This window comes from Podarcis bocagei, assembly GCF_964188305.1.
Source record: "Podarcis bocagei genome assembly, chromosome: 8".
Taxonomy (NCBI): Eukaryota; Metazoa; Chordata; class Lepidosauria; order Squamata; family Lacertidae; genus Podarcis; species Podarcis bocagei.
Window position 1 is genome coordinate 13,982,413 of NC_138133.1, and position 12,593 is coordinate 13,995,005.

Sequence of the window (12,593 nt, forward strand, 5' to 3'; positions counted from 1 at the left end):
TTTCTGAAAGTGTGCACCTCATAACTTGAGTAGAGACTGTCCAGAGAGACTTAAGTAGGAGCAGTATGATTAATTCCTGCCTGTGTCTTGACGGGTTCATGCTGATTTATTTTACTTCATTATGAGAAACATAAGGCTTCTCTTTACCTCCCCTCTCCCCGTCTCCCTCTTCCAGAACTAGGATTTAGGAAGCAAGGCTGGCAGGCAATGGTCATGGGAAAGCTATGAGAGAATTGCAGACATCCTGAATAAAGTTGTGTCACACAGAGTGTAGAAAGGAAGGGAGGAATTGACCCAACTTTTTTTTAAAAAAAGTGACTCCGTAGCAGATAGCTTCTTACACTTTTCCTTAGCATGGCCTATCAGTGTCCTTAATGACCAAATACATTTTCCTCACAAAATCGCCTGTGCCTTTCAGAGTTCAGAAATGACACCAACCGGTTTAAAAAAACTGGCACAGTAAAATCACTTTCCTTGCAATGTGTTAGAACGTGGCTGAGAATTGCTTTTTTGCCCCTGCTTGTTTTAGGACCATTGTAAGAAATACTGAAAATATATTGATGTGGGATCCCCACCAAAATTCGTAAGCCTACGATACTAAACATTTCTCTGTTTTGTTGGCTTCTTCTGCAGCTGTCTGGTGGGTGTGAGTTGACCGTGGTCATCCACGATTTCACGGCATGCAACAGCAATGAGCTGACAATCCGCCGTGGTCAGACAGTGGAGGTTCTAGAGCGGCCACACGATAAGCCTGATTGGTGCCTAGTACGAACCACCGACCGTTCCCCAGCTGCGGAGGGACTTGTACCCTGTGGGTCTCTCTGCATTGCGCACTCTCGAAGCAGCATGGAGATGGAGGGCATCTTCAACCACAAAGGTAGGAGAACCAGGACTTGGCAGTCGTCTGCCCTTATATTTCTCCATGTTTTGTTTATCAGTGCTCTGAGGGGGTCTTTGGAAATTGGTGCACCGCTTAGGAGTTACAGGGGTTCATGCCTATTAAATGACCGTCACCTCAGCCCTGCACATGTATTTTTTTTAAGATTTTTAAATATTTTTATTAAGTACAAATTAGAAAACATACATATTCACAACAAAAGAAAATACAAAAGAAAAAGAAGATACATCTAACCAAGGGAAAAAAATTAGAGAATATTTTGTCTCTTTTCATATTTACAGTTATTTATACCTCTATAAAATGCTATTCACAATAAAGCAGTGGAATGAAAGATAAGGTATCAGAAAAAAGAAAAAAAGAACAAAGAAAGAATAAAGAAGTAAAAGAAAAAGATCATAGGTACAGCCCTGTACATGTATGATGAGACTCTGTGCACCATGTTTTGTAGACTTTGGGTTGTGACATTAAAGTGGAGCTTCACATAATTGTTGTCCACACTGAGTATTCCAACAGCTCCATGGGTGTGGCAGATAAAATATGGGTGATAATTTGGCTGTGCTTGTTGAACAGCCCTATCGGAGTGGTTGAAGAACTGCGGGACGTACCACGTGGCTTCTCAAAAAATTGCAATGGTTCCACACAACTCCCAAATGTAAAAGCGTGTATTGCCATATAGCTAGATGACTAGGATCTACAAACTGAGAACCCTCCGACAGCTGCTAAGATCCCCTCTCCCAGTTTTCCCCTGTGAATTGCGGAGGAAAGGGAGAGGGTCTATTCACAGGTTTGCCCGCACAACACACTGGCCAGACCTTGGCTTAACAAGACTGCATGCGTATGTGAGCTCCCGTCTCCTTTTTGCTGCCAAGCCATATTGAACCAAGCCAAGGTTTAGCATACCCTGTCATCCAAACTGAGTCTGGTGGTTAAGCTCTCTCCTCTCTAGCCGTGAGCTATATAACCAAGATCTGGGTTTAGTTAAACCCTGTGGCTAGTGAGGAGGGTGGGTAACAAGCCCTGATTTCGTTGACATGCTAAGCCAAACTTTGGCATAGTAGCCAAAAGGACCAGAAAGGAGAAAATCAGCTGTGAGTTCTTCTCCAGGAGCCCATGCATTCTCACTAAGGTGCAAGGTTTGACATGACCTGGTAAAAACCAGGTCCGTGTGCCAGGAGCGAGAGAGTGCAGCCCCAACTCCTCAACATCCACGTTGTCCAGAGAAAACTTTGGAAGCTGAGCAAGGGGCCAAGGTTCGCACTGGTCTTTGGAGAAAGGAGTGGTGAAAGAGATTTACCGTATTTTTCGCTCTATAACACGCATCTGACCATAACACGCATGTAGTTTTTAGAGGAGGAAAACGAGGAAAAAATATTCTAAATGAAACAGTGGATGTATGATTTTTATGGTTCATGCTGTGGCCACAGACATGTGATCTGACAGTGAGTTTGGGGTAGCCCAATGCAAAAATCCTGAGGATCCATGTGGATCCATGCTTTGTAACCACGTTTTAAGTGGGGAGGGAAGGAAAAGAACTCAAGGGACAAGGAGCTTTTCCGCGGGGAGGAGGGAGGGAAAGAGCACTGTTGCTTTAAAGGTATACTTAAGGTATTTGCCCTGTGCCTCGGTTTTTTTTTCCATTTAACAGTTTGCAGCCTTTTCCTTCCGCTCCTTGTTTTGAGGCGGAATAGATTTGAGCAAGTGAGGAGGACTTGGAATCCAGGGGATTCGCCATAGAATGGAGCACAAAAAAGCGGTAGGGGCACTAGGACCCAGACATTGCTCAAATCTATCCTGCCTGAAAACAAGCTGCTCCATCCCAGCCGATCAGCTGAGACGCGGGGGATTTGCGAAGTTTTCCCCTCTCCCTCATGCCCTCCCCAGCCCTTTTTTTTACTTCCTGGTTTTCACTGCGTGGCTCAGAGCTCGAGGTTGGTTTTATTTTGCTGCTGGTTGCTTAAATTTTATCTTTCCTGCCGTCTCTCTGCAGCCTCATTGCTCTGTTTAGAGAGCGCGCAGACCTTTGCTAGCGTCTCTCCCTCCTCCCGTGTAAGCGGCTTTGCCGGCTTTGCTGCTATGGCTCTCCTTCCCTCCCTCCTTCCTGGCTCCAGGTCGCTTTAAAGAAAGCAAAGTGAGAGCCTCGTAGAGCGTGTAAGTGGCTCCCGCTTTGCCTGCCTGACGGCAGCCATGGCTCTGATCCGTGCATTCGCTCCTTAACACGCACAGGCATTTTCCCTTACTTTCTCGGAGCAAAAAAGTGCGTGTTTTGGAGCGAAATTTACGGTATATTGCTTTTCTCCTGAGGTCAGCACAAAGTGTGAGAGAGATACTCCCACCTTGAATGCAGCGAAGAACTTGAAGGGGCTGGGTAAATAACGCCCACAAATAATGGCTGTTAACACCAGCGTGATATTTGTGGACCCTTGCGCATGACAATCTCGTGCTTGAGAGTCTGAGGGAGTTAGAGAAGTTTGAGGGGAGCGCCGTGTGTTGAGAACAAGCCAAAAGATATATTGTATGTACTTGTAAAACAGACTTACCCAGCACAAACTGCTTGTTAAAGTCTGAGCCGTTTGTTCCATACTTAATTGGTATAAGACATCCGTGTACTCAGAACTGTCTTGGTGTTCTGTTTAATGTATTTGTCAGACTCTTCATAACAGTTTGCCCTGGAGAGAGAATGCAGCCTTCAAGAGTCTCACCACCACAACTTTCTTACATGCACTAGGAAGAGCTTGCAGAGTAGAATACATAGTAAAGTAAACTGGTTTTAGATAAGAATAAGAATAAGAAGAATAAGAATATCTTTATTGTCATTGCCCCCTTCGGGGACAACGAAATTACTTGACTGCTCCATAAAAACACTAATTAAACAATACAATATAATACAGCAAGGGAGATTAGATGACTTTCAAAGTCTGGGCTTCCCATTCAGGGCCGAGATCACTCTGGAGAAGAACCTGTTCTTAAGACGGCTCGTTCTTATCTTCATTGTCCTGTATCTCCGTCCCGACGGCAAGAGCTCGAAGAGACAGTGACCAGGATGCGATGGATCTTTTACTATGTCCAGTGCCTTCCTATGGCACCTTGTGGCATAAATCTGCTCTAAGGTGGAGAGTGGGCAGCCAACAATGCTCTCTGCTGCCTTAACAACCCTGCACAACCCCATCCTGTCCTGGGCAGTACAGCTTCCGTACCACACACATAAGCCATAAGATACTTAGCTTTGTATGTTTTCTCCGGTTTTAGAGAGAACCAAATCACGGAACAACTTATCATTAAGTTGCAATTGTTAAGAATTTTTCCCGGGGGGAAATAAACCTTAGCATATATTTAAGACGGTGTTTGCAGCCTATCTGCTAAGCGACTGAGCTGTGAACCAAGAACTCCCAGGTTTTAATCTTGTCTCTGGCTTGAGTAGCCCTCAGTAAGCCAATAACTCTGAACCTCGCCTGCAATCTGTGGATAATACTTTAAGGACTGTTGGAAAGTTTACTGAGAGTTTATGAAGTGCTTTGAATGCTCACATCTTTGAATGCTTATTACTGATAATGTTATTATTACAAAGAAAACCTTGGAGTAATTTTACAGCTAAACCTTAGGATGGTTAAAACACCAGTATGCTAGGCTTTGTTTATTCTGCTCACTTGTTCTTCATCAACCAAAATATGCAAGCTGTCATATTGCTGGGGGCATATTTCTGTACAGTATTGGTTTTTAATAGCTCTCAATAAAAGGCTTTGTGTGAACACTGGGCCAACTACACACACATTAAATATACAATTGGTTGGAGTTCCTGGACGACACTTGACCATGCAGCCAGATGTGTTGATGGAGTGAAATCAGGTTGTGTATGTGACAGGATGGCTACATTTGCTTCTGTCTCTTGCTAAATTCGAAAAAGTCATTTCAACATTAGCAGAGAATGTTCTGAAATCAGCGGGCGTCAGGGCCACCAGATTCAGATGATGTAGCAACAGCAACTGAATTGACTTGTGTTCCTGAAAATCACGGTTGATATGCCAGCCCATGATAAACAACTGCCTCTCAGGCCTTGAAGAACTTGATTAGCTTATGATACCCTGTTGTAAGTCAACTATGTCAATGTATTATTTATTTCTTATCAGGTTTATACCTTGTCCTTCTGCACTAGGCTTTCAAAGCAACTGACAAAAGGACATAGCAATACAATATAAAAAGAGTTATTAAGGTGTAGGAACCACAATCACTACAGAAGAACAATAAATTGTTCAGCTGCAGAGAGAAGGTATTTGTGTGCTTGCCCTGCGTTAGATTGTTCTTTCTTCTTAAAGTAATTTAGGTGATATACACCGCATTTCTCAAGATAGCTTAGTGAATTTATTTTGCAGCTATTTGGGACTTCTTGTTTCTGTGTTTGTCCACAGGGCTGCTTTGAACATTGTGGCCAGTCTTTCATTGGGAGTGCAATTAATTCCACATGCCACTAGGCCGCATGACAAACTGTTTCTGATGTTATCAGGACTTTGAAAAGCAGTTTGTGATACAGCGTTTAAGGGCTTTTATGGATTAAGAGAACTTCCATGATAGCACCTGAGTGTCTTCTAAACATAAATTTAAAAAATCCATAACAAACTTGCAGAAAAATGGCAAGCCGTTCAGTTTTAGTGATTCTGAGTCTTGGGCAAATGGTGTTGCAAATCTCTTGCAACTTTTGGGGTTTCAGTAACGTAAGTAAGCTTATTCCTGGCCAGCATTTACCATAAAACATAACTGAATCATTTGGTAAGGCAAAAGGATTTAGGTATTATCTATGTTGGTTTGTTCTGTATTTCCTTGACAGTGCCTTGAAAAATTAAAGCAGAGTTGGGGATCTGTATGCTTGAGTCATAATTTTGCCAGTAAGTGTTCTAAGGCATGCATATTCAGAAGCTCAGGATTTTGCTTCCAATTAGTCGGCTAATTAATTGCGTAGTTGTGAATTGCCACACTTCCACCGCTCAATTTTGCAGCTCCTCAGAGAACGTGAATGGGTTAAATGAAATCCTAGTTAGTCATAAATGTGGACATTCTGATGTCTTGCTCAGGGTTTTTTTTTTATCTCCCATTGTGCTAATGTCTCATTCACTTGCATCAGTTTTGGCAAGATTTGTAAAGTCAGGCGAACTAGAAGCTGAGACGCATTTGCCACACCTGAATGTTCCTTGTTCCAGCTGTGGCTTCATTTAACAGTCCACATTTGAGTAGTCACTTCTTTTTCACGAACAACAAAAGTTAGAAGGCAGAATTCTTTATGCAGTCTTTTTGACCACCTTGAAGCAATTCCTGAGCCTTTCAGGCCATCTCCCATCAATTTCAAAAAGGCCTTTAATAGGATACTGTAAAGAAAGCAGAGCTGTTGGCTGTGTCTTGCAGGCAGGGGGTGTGGGGGGTGGAGATGCAGTGAATTATTGAGCACTTGGAAGAAAAGGCCTTTGGGCCATTTGCACTCAAATTGGGTCAGCATCTGGCTGACCCAGTAAAAAAAATTGCTTTTGTTTGCAAGGATGCGAAGCTACATGAAATAATACCCTAGATATTTTCCAAAAGAAACAGTTTTCTAGTCATTCAGTTCCTTTGCAAACTGGCTTTTTTAAAAAATCTGGGGGGTAGAAGGAACCGCGAGAATTCAATGAACAGGGCAATCTTTGTGTTTATAACCTAAGAAACCCAAACCCTACTGGGTGCAGCTGTGCTGGTAGTGCTGAAACTGTAGGCACATTGTACAGTAAAGGCAAGAAGAACTCTGTCCAGAATTTGTTATAAAGTCACATTGTGTTTACCCAGAAAGTATTGACCCCAGAATGATTTACCGAAGCTTTCTTGTTGGGGAAGATTTTGCAGCTTTTTTGGCTGAGGCCAAGGTAGTTAAGGGCGGAGAACAAAGATGAAACTGGCAGGATGGAATGATTCTTTGCTGTTGAGTTCATGAGCAAGCACTCCCTGCCTCTCTCCTTACAGGAAATGTGTACTGTAAATAAAATTCCTGGTAATTTGTGTAACTTGCGTTTTAATCCAAGCATTGCACAGTTGCGGCCTTATGTTGGACCTTTTGACTTTTGGGATTGGGTGGCCTTGTGTCCTGTGAGTTTGAGCAATTCAGCATGATTTCCAAGTTGCATTTTGCCAAAATGACAAATTGTGATTTATAAGACAAGGGAATTATTGTAAAGTGCGTAACAGAGAGAAATTTGTTCAGTAGTTCAGTAGAGTGGCATGGAGCCTCCCTCCCACTCCTGCACCAAATGCTCTATCTATTAATCCCGTATTCTCTTCAATATAAAATTCTCAAAAATGAGGGGCAGTATTCACAGTAACATACATCAAAAAATCAATGAAAGCAGGAACTTAAAAGCAGGCAGAGGGACAACAACTACTAAGCTAATATTTTAGCACTGAAGGGGCTGCATAAATAAGGAGTCTTTGGAGCCTTTATAAAACGTAACCACCCACCTAAGCTTTCTTACACAACCAGCGTTAATTGGGAAGGGTGCAGGAGGGGCCATACTTGAAAATTAGATTCTGCAATTTCATGCGGCTTTCATGGACCTAATAATCTAGAGAACGTCCTACGACTATGTCTTACAATAAAAGAAGAAAAGGTGGGTTTTGCTGGCAAACCATGTTTTCTTGGCAAGGTGGAAGGGCCAAGGAACAGAGGAAGGCCTTGGTGCGACCTCCTCTAAATTCCCAGCTCCTTCTTGCCATAGGGTGAGTCAGGTTTACTGCATGTTGGCAAAGTGTTTGTTGTATAGATTGGACCAGGGGTAGGCAACCTAAGGCCCAGGGGTCGGATGCGGCCCAATCACCTTCTCAATCCAGCCCACGGACGGTCCGGGTTTCAGCGTGTTTTTACATGAGTAGAATTTGTGCTTTTATTTAAAATGCACCTCTGGGTTATTTGTGGGGCATAGGAATTCGTTTATTTATTTTCAAAATATAGTCTGGCCCACCACATGGTCAGGGACGGTGGACCGGCCCACAGCTGAGAAAAGTTGCTGACCCCTGGTTTGGACCAAAGGGGCTGTTGTCTCTGACCCCCATTGTCCAATACAGTTACTTTAGAAGGGAAGACTCTGCCTTCCTTCGCCCCCCAAAGCAGCTGGTGTGGGGAAGGGTTTCTTTGCTGTAATTTATAAAAGAAGGCCTAAACAATTAAATTGCAAAAAGAACATCAATCACATTGGCTACAGGAGTTGCACAGTGATAATACTTTCTAGCCATTATGACACTCAAACTAAGATGAAAATATGTCTTCAACAAAAGTTTTGTGATACTTCTGTAAATATATAGTTGCTAATGGCTGCATCCTGTTTAAGAAGGTAGAGCTTAAAAGTAGCACCTCCTATTGGCCACTGTCTTCCCACACAGATATTCCACATATACACACAGAAACGCATATGTATGTGATGCTATATTTGACAGTGTACATACAGGCTTTCTCATAATATTTGAAGAGACCTTCGCTAGTATAGGAAAAGTTCCCAAGGAATGGTAGAATCATTTCTGTATCATAAAGTGGTGTGGAACCATTTTTTCCCTCAGTTCTAAACATTCACTAGAATCGAAATAGCCAAAAATATATGTGAGCATTTACACTAACCAATCACACACACACACACACACACACACACACACACACACACACACACAAAACGGTGATATGTCGTGGCATTTTCTCTCTCCCTTTTGGCAAGTAGCTTCTGGTGTTTATGATTGGGATAGCCATAAGTTGAAAATTAAGGTAGCATTGGAAAAGAATGCCTAACTCATGATTTTCGAGCTTAAGTTCATGATACAGCAATGTGCTTTTTATTAGCTTGACTAGAAGAAGGCCTTACTGCTGGATGGGCTGGTCCCTTTCTTTTGCACCGTGAAATTAACCATCCACGGTCCTTTCTGCTCGCTGAATTGCACTCCAGCCTCTCAGAGGGAACGAATGAGCTAGTTGTCGGCGGAGCCAAGAATTTTTCTTGAACTTCAGTTAGGCTAGTTACGGTAGAGGGTAAGCCATCGCATCTGGCTATTCCCACGTGTGAGCCTAAAATCTGGAGCTGCGCTGTGCAAGTGAGTCAGAGGAGAGCATCCCCTGAAGGGAGTCGCTGCCTTGAAGCTACGACAAGGGGCTTTAAAAGAGCTGTTATTCTGCTCTCAGCTAAGGAGTTCTCAGAGGGAAGGAGGAGGAGAAGGAGGAGAGCACAGTGTGTGGAAATCCTCTGCAGGAGTTTTGCAGCAAGCTAACAGTTTGCCATGTCAAACGGAGTAGAGCAAATTGACACCCTGGAATCTCTTCATTCACCGTACTGTGGAAATGGGCAGCCGGGCAGCTGCAAATACTGGATCCTGGACTTAGGTACAGATGGCAGGCAAATATTGGTTTGGGCAGGAGGAGGGCAAAGGGTTTCTTCCTCTCCTTTTCAGAAGCAGATGTGTTTAGGTGAAGAGTATAGCATGCTGTGGGCTTAATACCAGCAAAGGGGAGAGCAAATGTACTTCAAATACCTTCTATCAGACTCTTATTTCTAGAAGATGCAAGCACAGTGATGCTATTCTTTCCATTCCTAAATTGCTATAAAGGGAGACAGGGGGGTGGGGGGTGGAAATGGGGATTTGCAAGCCAGAACGGGGAAGAGTAGCATAGCTGTTCCTGTCCAGTGGTCTACCTAAGAATATTTATCCGTAGCAGAAAGAAGCCACTTTCCGTTTGCATGAAATGAAGGTTGATGCGGGGGACAGGGAGAGATGCATGATCTAAAATGTCATTTATCTTATGCAAATTTTTGAAAACCTTCTCCAGCAAGGGGGGGGGGAAGATTCAAACATCTACAAATTAAACATTTCCAATTAAATATGATCAGGCAAGTCAGGAATCAAAAAGGAGGCGGTCTATTAATACATCAATGCTAACTGTGTGTCTTCTATACACTATAACAAAGATACACAAACCTATCCGGGATCAGATTTTTCTGTTTGCCTGTTATACCAGACCAGTCATCCAACAAATGGGTTCATTGGCTCTCAATATTATCAGATGTCATTATCTGTTCCAAAACAAGTTTTATCTTCTTCCCTGGCGTTGTTTAGTCTGCCCGCATGAGCAGCCATTAACTTAACTCTAACCATGGTAATAAATTTTAAAGGTCTGTGTTTCTTTGGGTGAAAGGAATGGGATACTTGAAACTTGCTTGATGAATAGAAATTACAAGGATTTGCACTAGAGACTGTTGAAACCCATTGTCATAGAGGTTGATTAAAATGTATCTGGATCTTTATGTTTCCCTACTTATCTTGAATGTAATCTAAATGCAGCCACTGGCATTCTAAGGATCTAAGGCATTCTAATGTTCATGTGCAGCCTGATCCTGTTTATAACTTAAAGGTAAAGGGACCCCTGACCATTAGGTCCAGTCGTGGCCGACTCTGGGGTTGCAGCGCTCATCTCGCTTTATTGGCTGAGGGAGCCGGCGTACAGCTTCTGGGTCATGTGGCCAGCATGACTAAGCCGCTTCTGGCGAACCAGAGCAGCGCACGGAAATGCCTTTTACCTTCCCACCAGAGCGGTACCTATTTATCTGCTTGCACTTTGATGTGCTTTTGAACTGCTAGGTTAGCAGGAGCAGGGACTGAGCAACGGGAGCTCACCCCATCATGAGGATTCGAACCGCCGACCTTATGATTGGCAAGCCCTAGGCTCTGTGGTTTATAACTTACTCAGAATCAAATCCCACTGGCTTCACAACTGCTTACCAGTTAGGACTGCAAGCTCAAAGTGAATTAGGAACAGTTTGGGTAGACTGAACCTGGGGCATGCATCTGGGCTGGAGGAGTTTCAACTGTGGAAAAATTACTGCAAGGTATGGCTGATGTGTGACAAATGTCTGAAATGAATTGGAAACAGCATGGAACTGTGTACCTTTCATGTTCTTTGTAGTGGAAGAGTTCTTGTGCCTTTTGAGAAGTCTGTAGATCTCACTGTGCTGTTCATGATAAATTCCAGCTCCAAAGATAGCATAAACATCTCTGAGGAACATCTGACAACCTCCCAGATGCGTTACTTAGCAGGAATGTTTCTCAGATGCCACAGCCTGCAGTGTCGTTCGGATAGATGCTGTACCAAACCAGGTAGATAAAGCACATTCAGTTGTGCATTGCATTTGCCAGCTTAGGCTCATAGAGCATGCTCACGCTGGGCACAAGCAGCAGGAAGTAAGTGCACCTGGCTAGATGGCACATTTTTAAAAGCATACTGGATCTGTGAGCAACCTAAGAGGGAAAACATGAGGCAGAAATGCATTATAAGAGAATTTTGCTTTCATGCAGGAATCTGATTATCTCAAGCTCATGTTTGTGGCCAATGCGCTATGCATGCTGATGACTATCTAAAAATTAATTGAAACTATTACTTCCATGCATTGGCATTTAGGCTTATTCATTTTTCCTCTTTTCGAGGTCTGTCAAAGCCTCCCGACTTTATTAATCATTACTGCACATTTTAGTGCAGAAATCAATATTTCCAAGGCCATCCTAATGTTTTCCCACTTACGCCTCAAGTTAAAAATGGCTAGCAAATGGCTTGCATTCCAATGAGCTGAATCACCTGGCAGGAAGTCTCTACAGTTCCTGGGTGTTGTGCAGTCCATTCTGGTTTTTTTCCTGTTTCCTTTTGGTCTGTGTAGAACTCTTCACATTGTTAACGCCTATAGAGGATGTTCTGGGGGGAAGTCAGCAGAAATAACTGTGATATTGTATAAACCAAAACCTCATTAATTACCGTTGTACATATTGCATGTCTGTAAATAAGAACTGAAATTTGTAAGATTCAGCCTCCTCTTTGATATATGGTCACTTCTATTTAAAATAGACAGAGCCTTTTCAATATGATTCTCCTCCAGACATCTGTAGTTGCTATATCACACTTTGCAGTACTGGGATGTTGGCTGCAGCGGGGCAGCAAGCATGCTTTTCCACCAAACTTTTTCTTTGAGTATTAAAATTCATACATGCTTTAAAATCTAGATTAAAATCCTTTATGTTACTACATCACAATGCCTTAAAAACAAAACAGTCAACAAGTTGTTACAGAGAAAGTCCTCTCCCAGGAAGAATGAGAAGAGAAACTGTTACCGCATTTTCTGCCCCAATGTAAGATTCTTTAGGGAAATGTAACAGGGAGAGATTAGAGTCAAACAAAAACATATTTTTAAAACACTACTAGCTATCTCAAAAGCAACAGCTTCTTTGCTTGGGTTTCGGGTTTTAATATTGTAATTTTCTGTTGTGAACCACTCTTGATATCTGTGGATGAAGGGCTGTATACAAATTTAATAAATAAATAAATAATAATAGATTTTTCCCCCCACTGTAGGGAGCAGTGGAAATGTACAGTCATACCTCGAGTTACAGACGCTTCAGGTTGTGTTTTTTCAGGTTATGGACGCTCCGAAACCCGGAAGTACCGCAGCGGGTTACTTCCAGGTTTCGGAGGTCACGCATGCGCAGAAGAGCTAAATCGCGCTTTGTGCATGCGCAGAAGCACTGGATCGCAAGCCGTGTGTGCGCAGACGCGCCGCTGCGAGTTGCGAATGTGCATCCCGCACGGATTATGTTAGCAACCCAAGCGTCCACTGTATATTGGATTGTGTAATGGACACACTTGGTTTTTATTTTCAAATAACCAGAG

At 42.9% G+C, this 12,593-nt stretch overlaps 1 protein-coding gene across 7 annotated transcripts in view; it reads left to right on the plus strand.

The window, feature by feature from the left end:
• The window catches only part of TRIO (trio Rho guanine nucleotide exchange factor), a 284,165-nt gene that overhangs the window by 208,838 nt on the left and 62,734 nt on the right, over nt 1–12,593 (plus strand). For all 7 annotated transcript variants that reach the window (XM_081206103.1, XM_081206102.1, XM_081206097.1 and 4 more), the window contains exon 34: nt 634–877. In XM_081206103.1, coding sequence (XP_081062229.1) covers nt 634–877 — 244 coding nt within the window. The remainder of the gene's footprint in view (nt 1–633; nt 878–12,593) is intronic.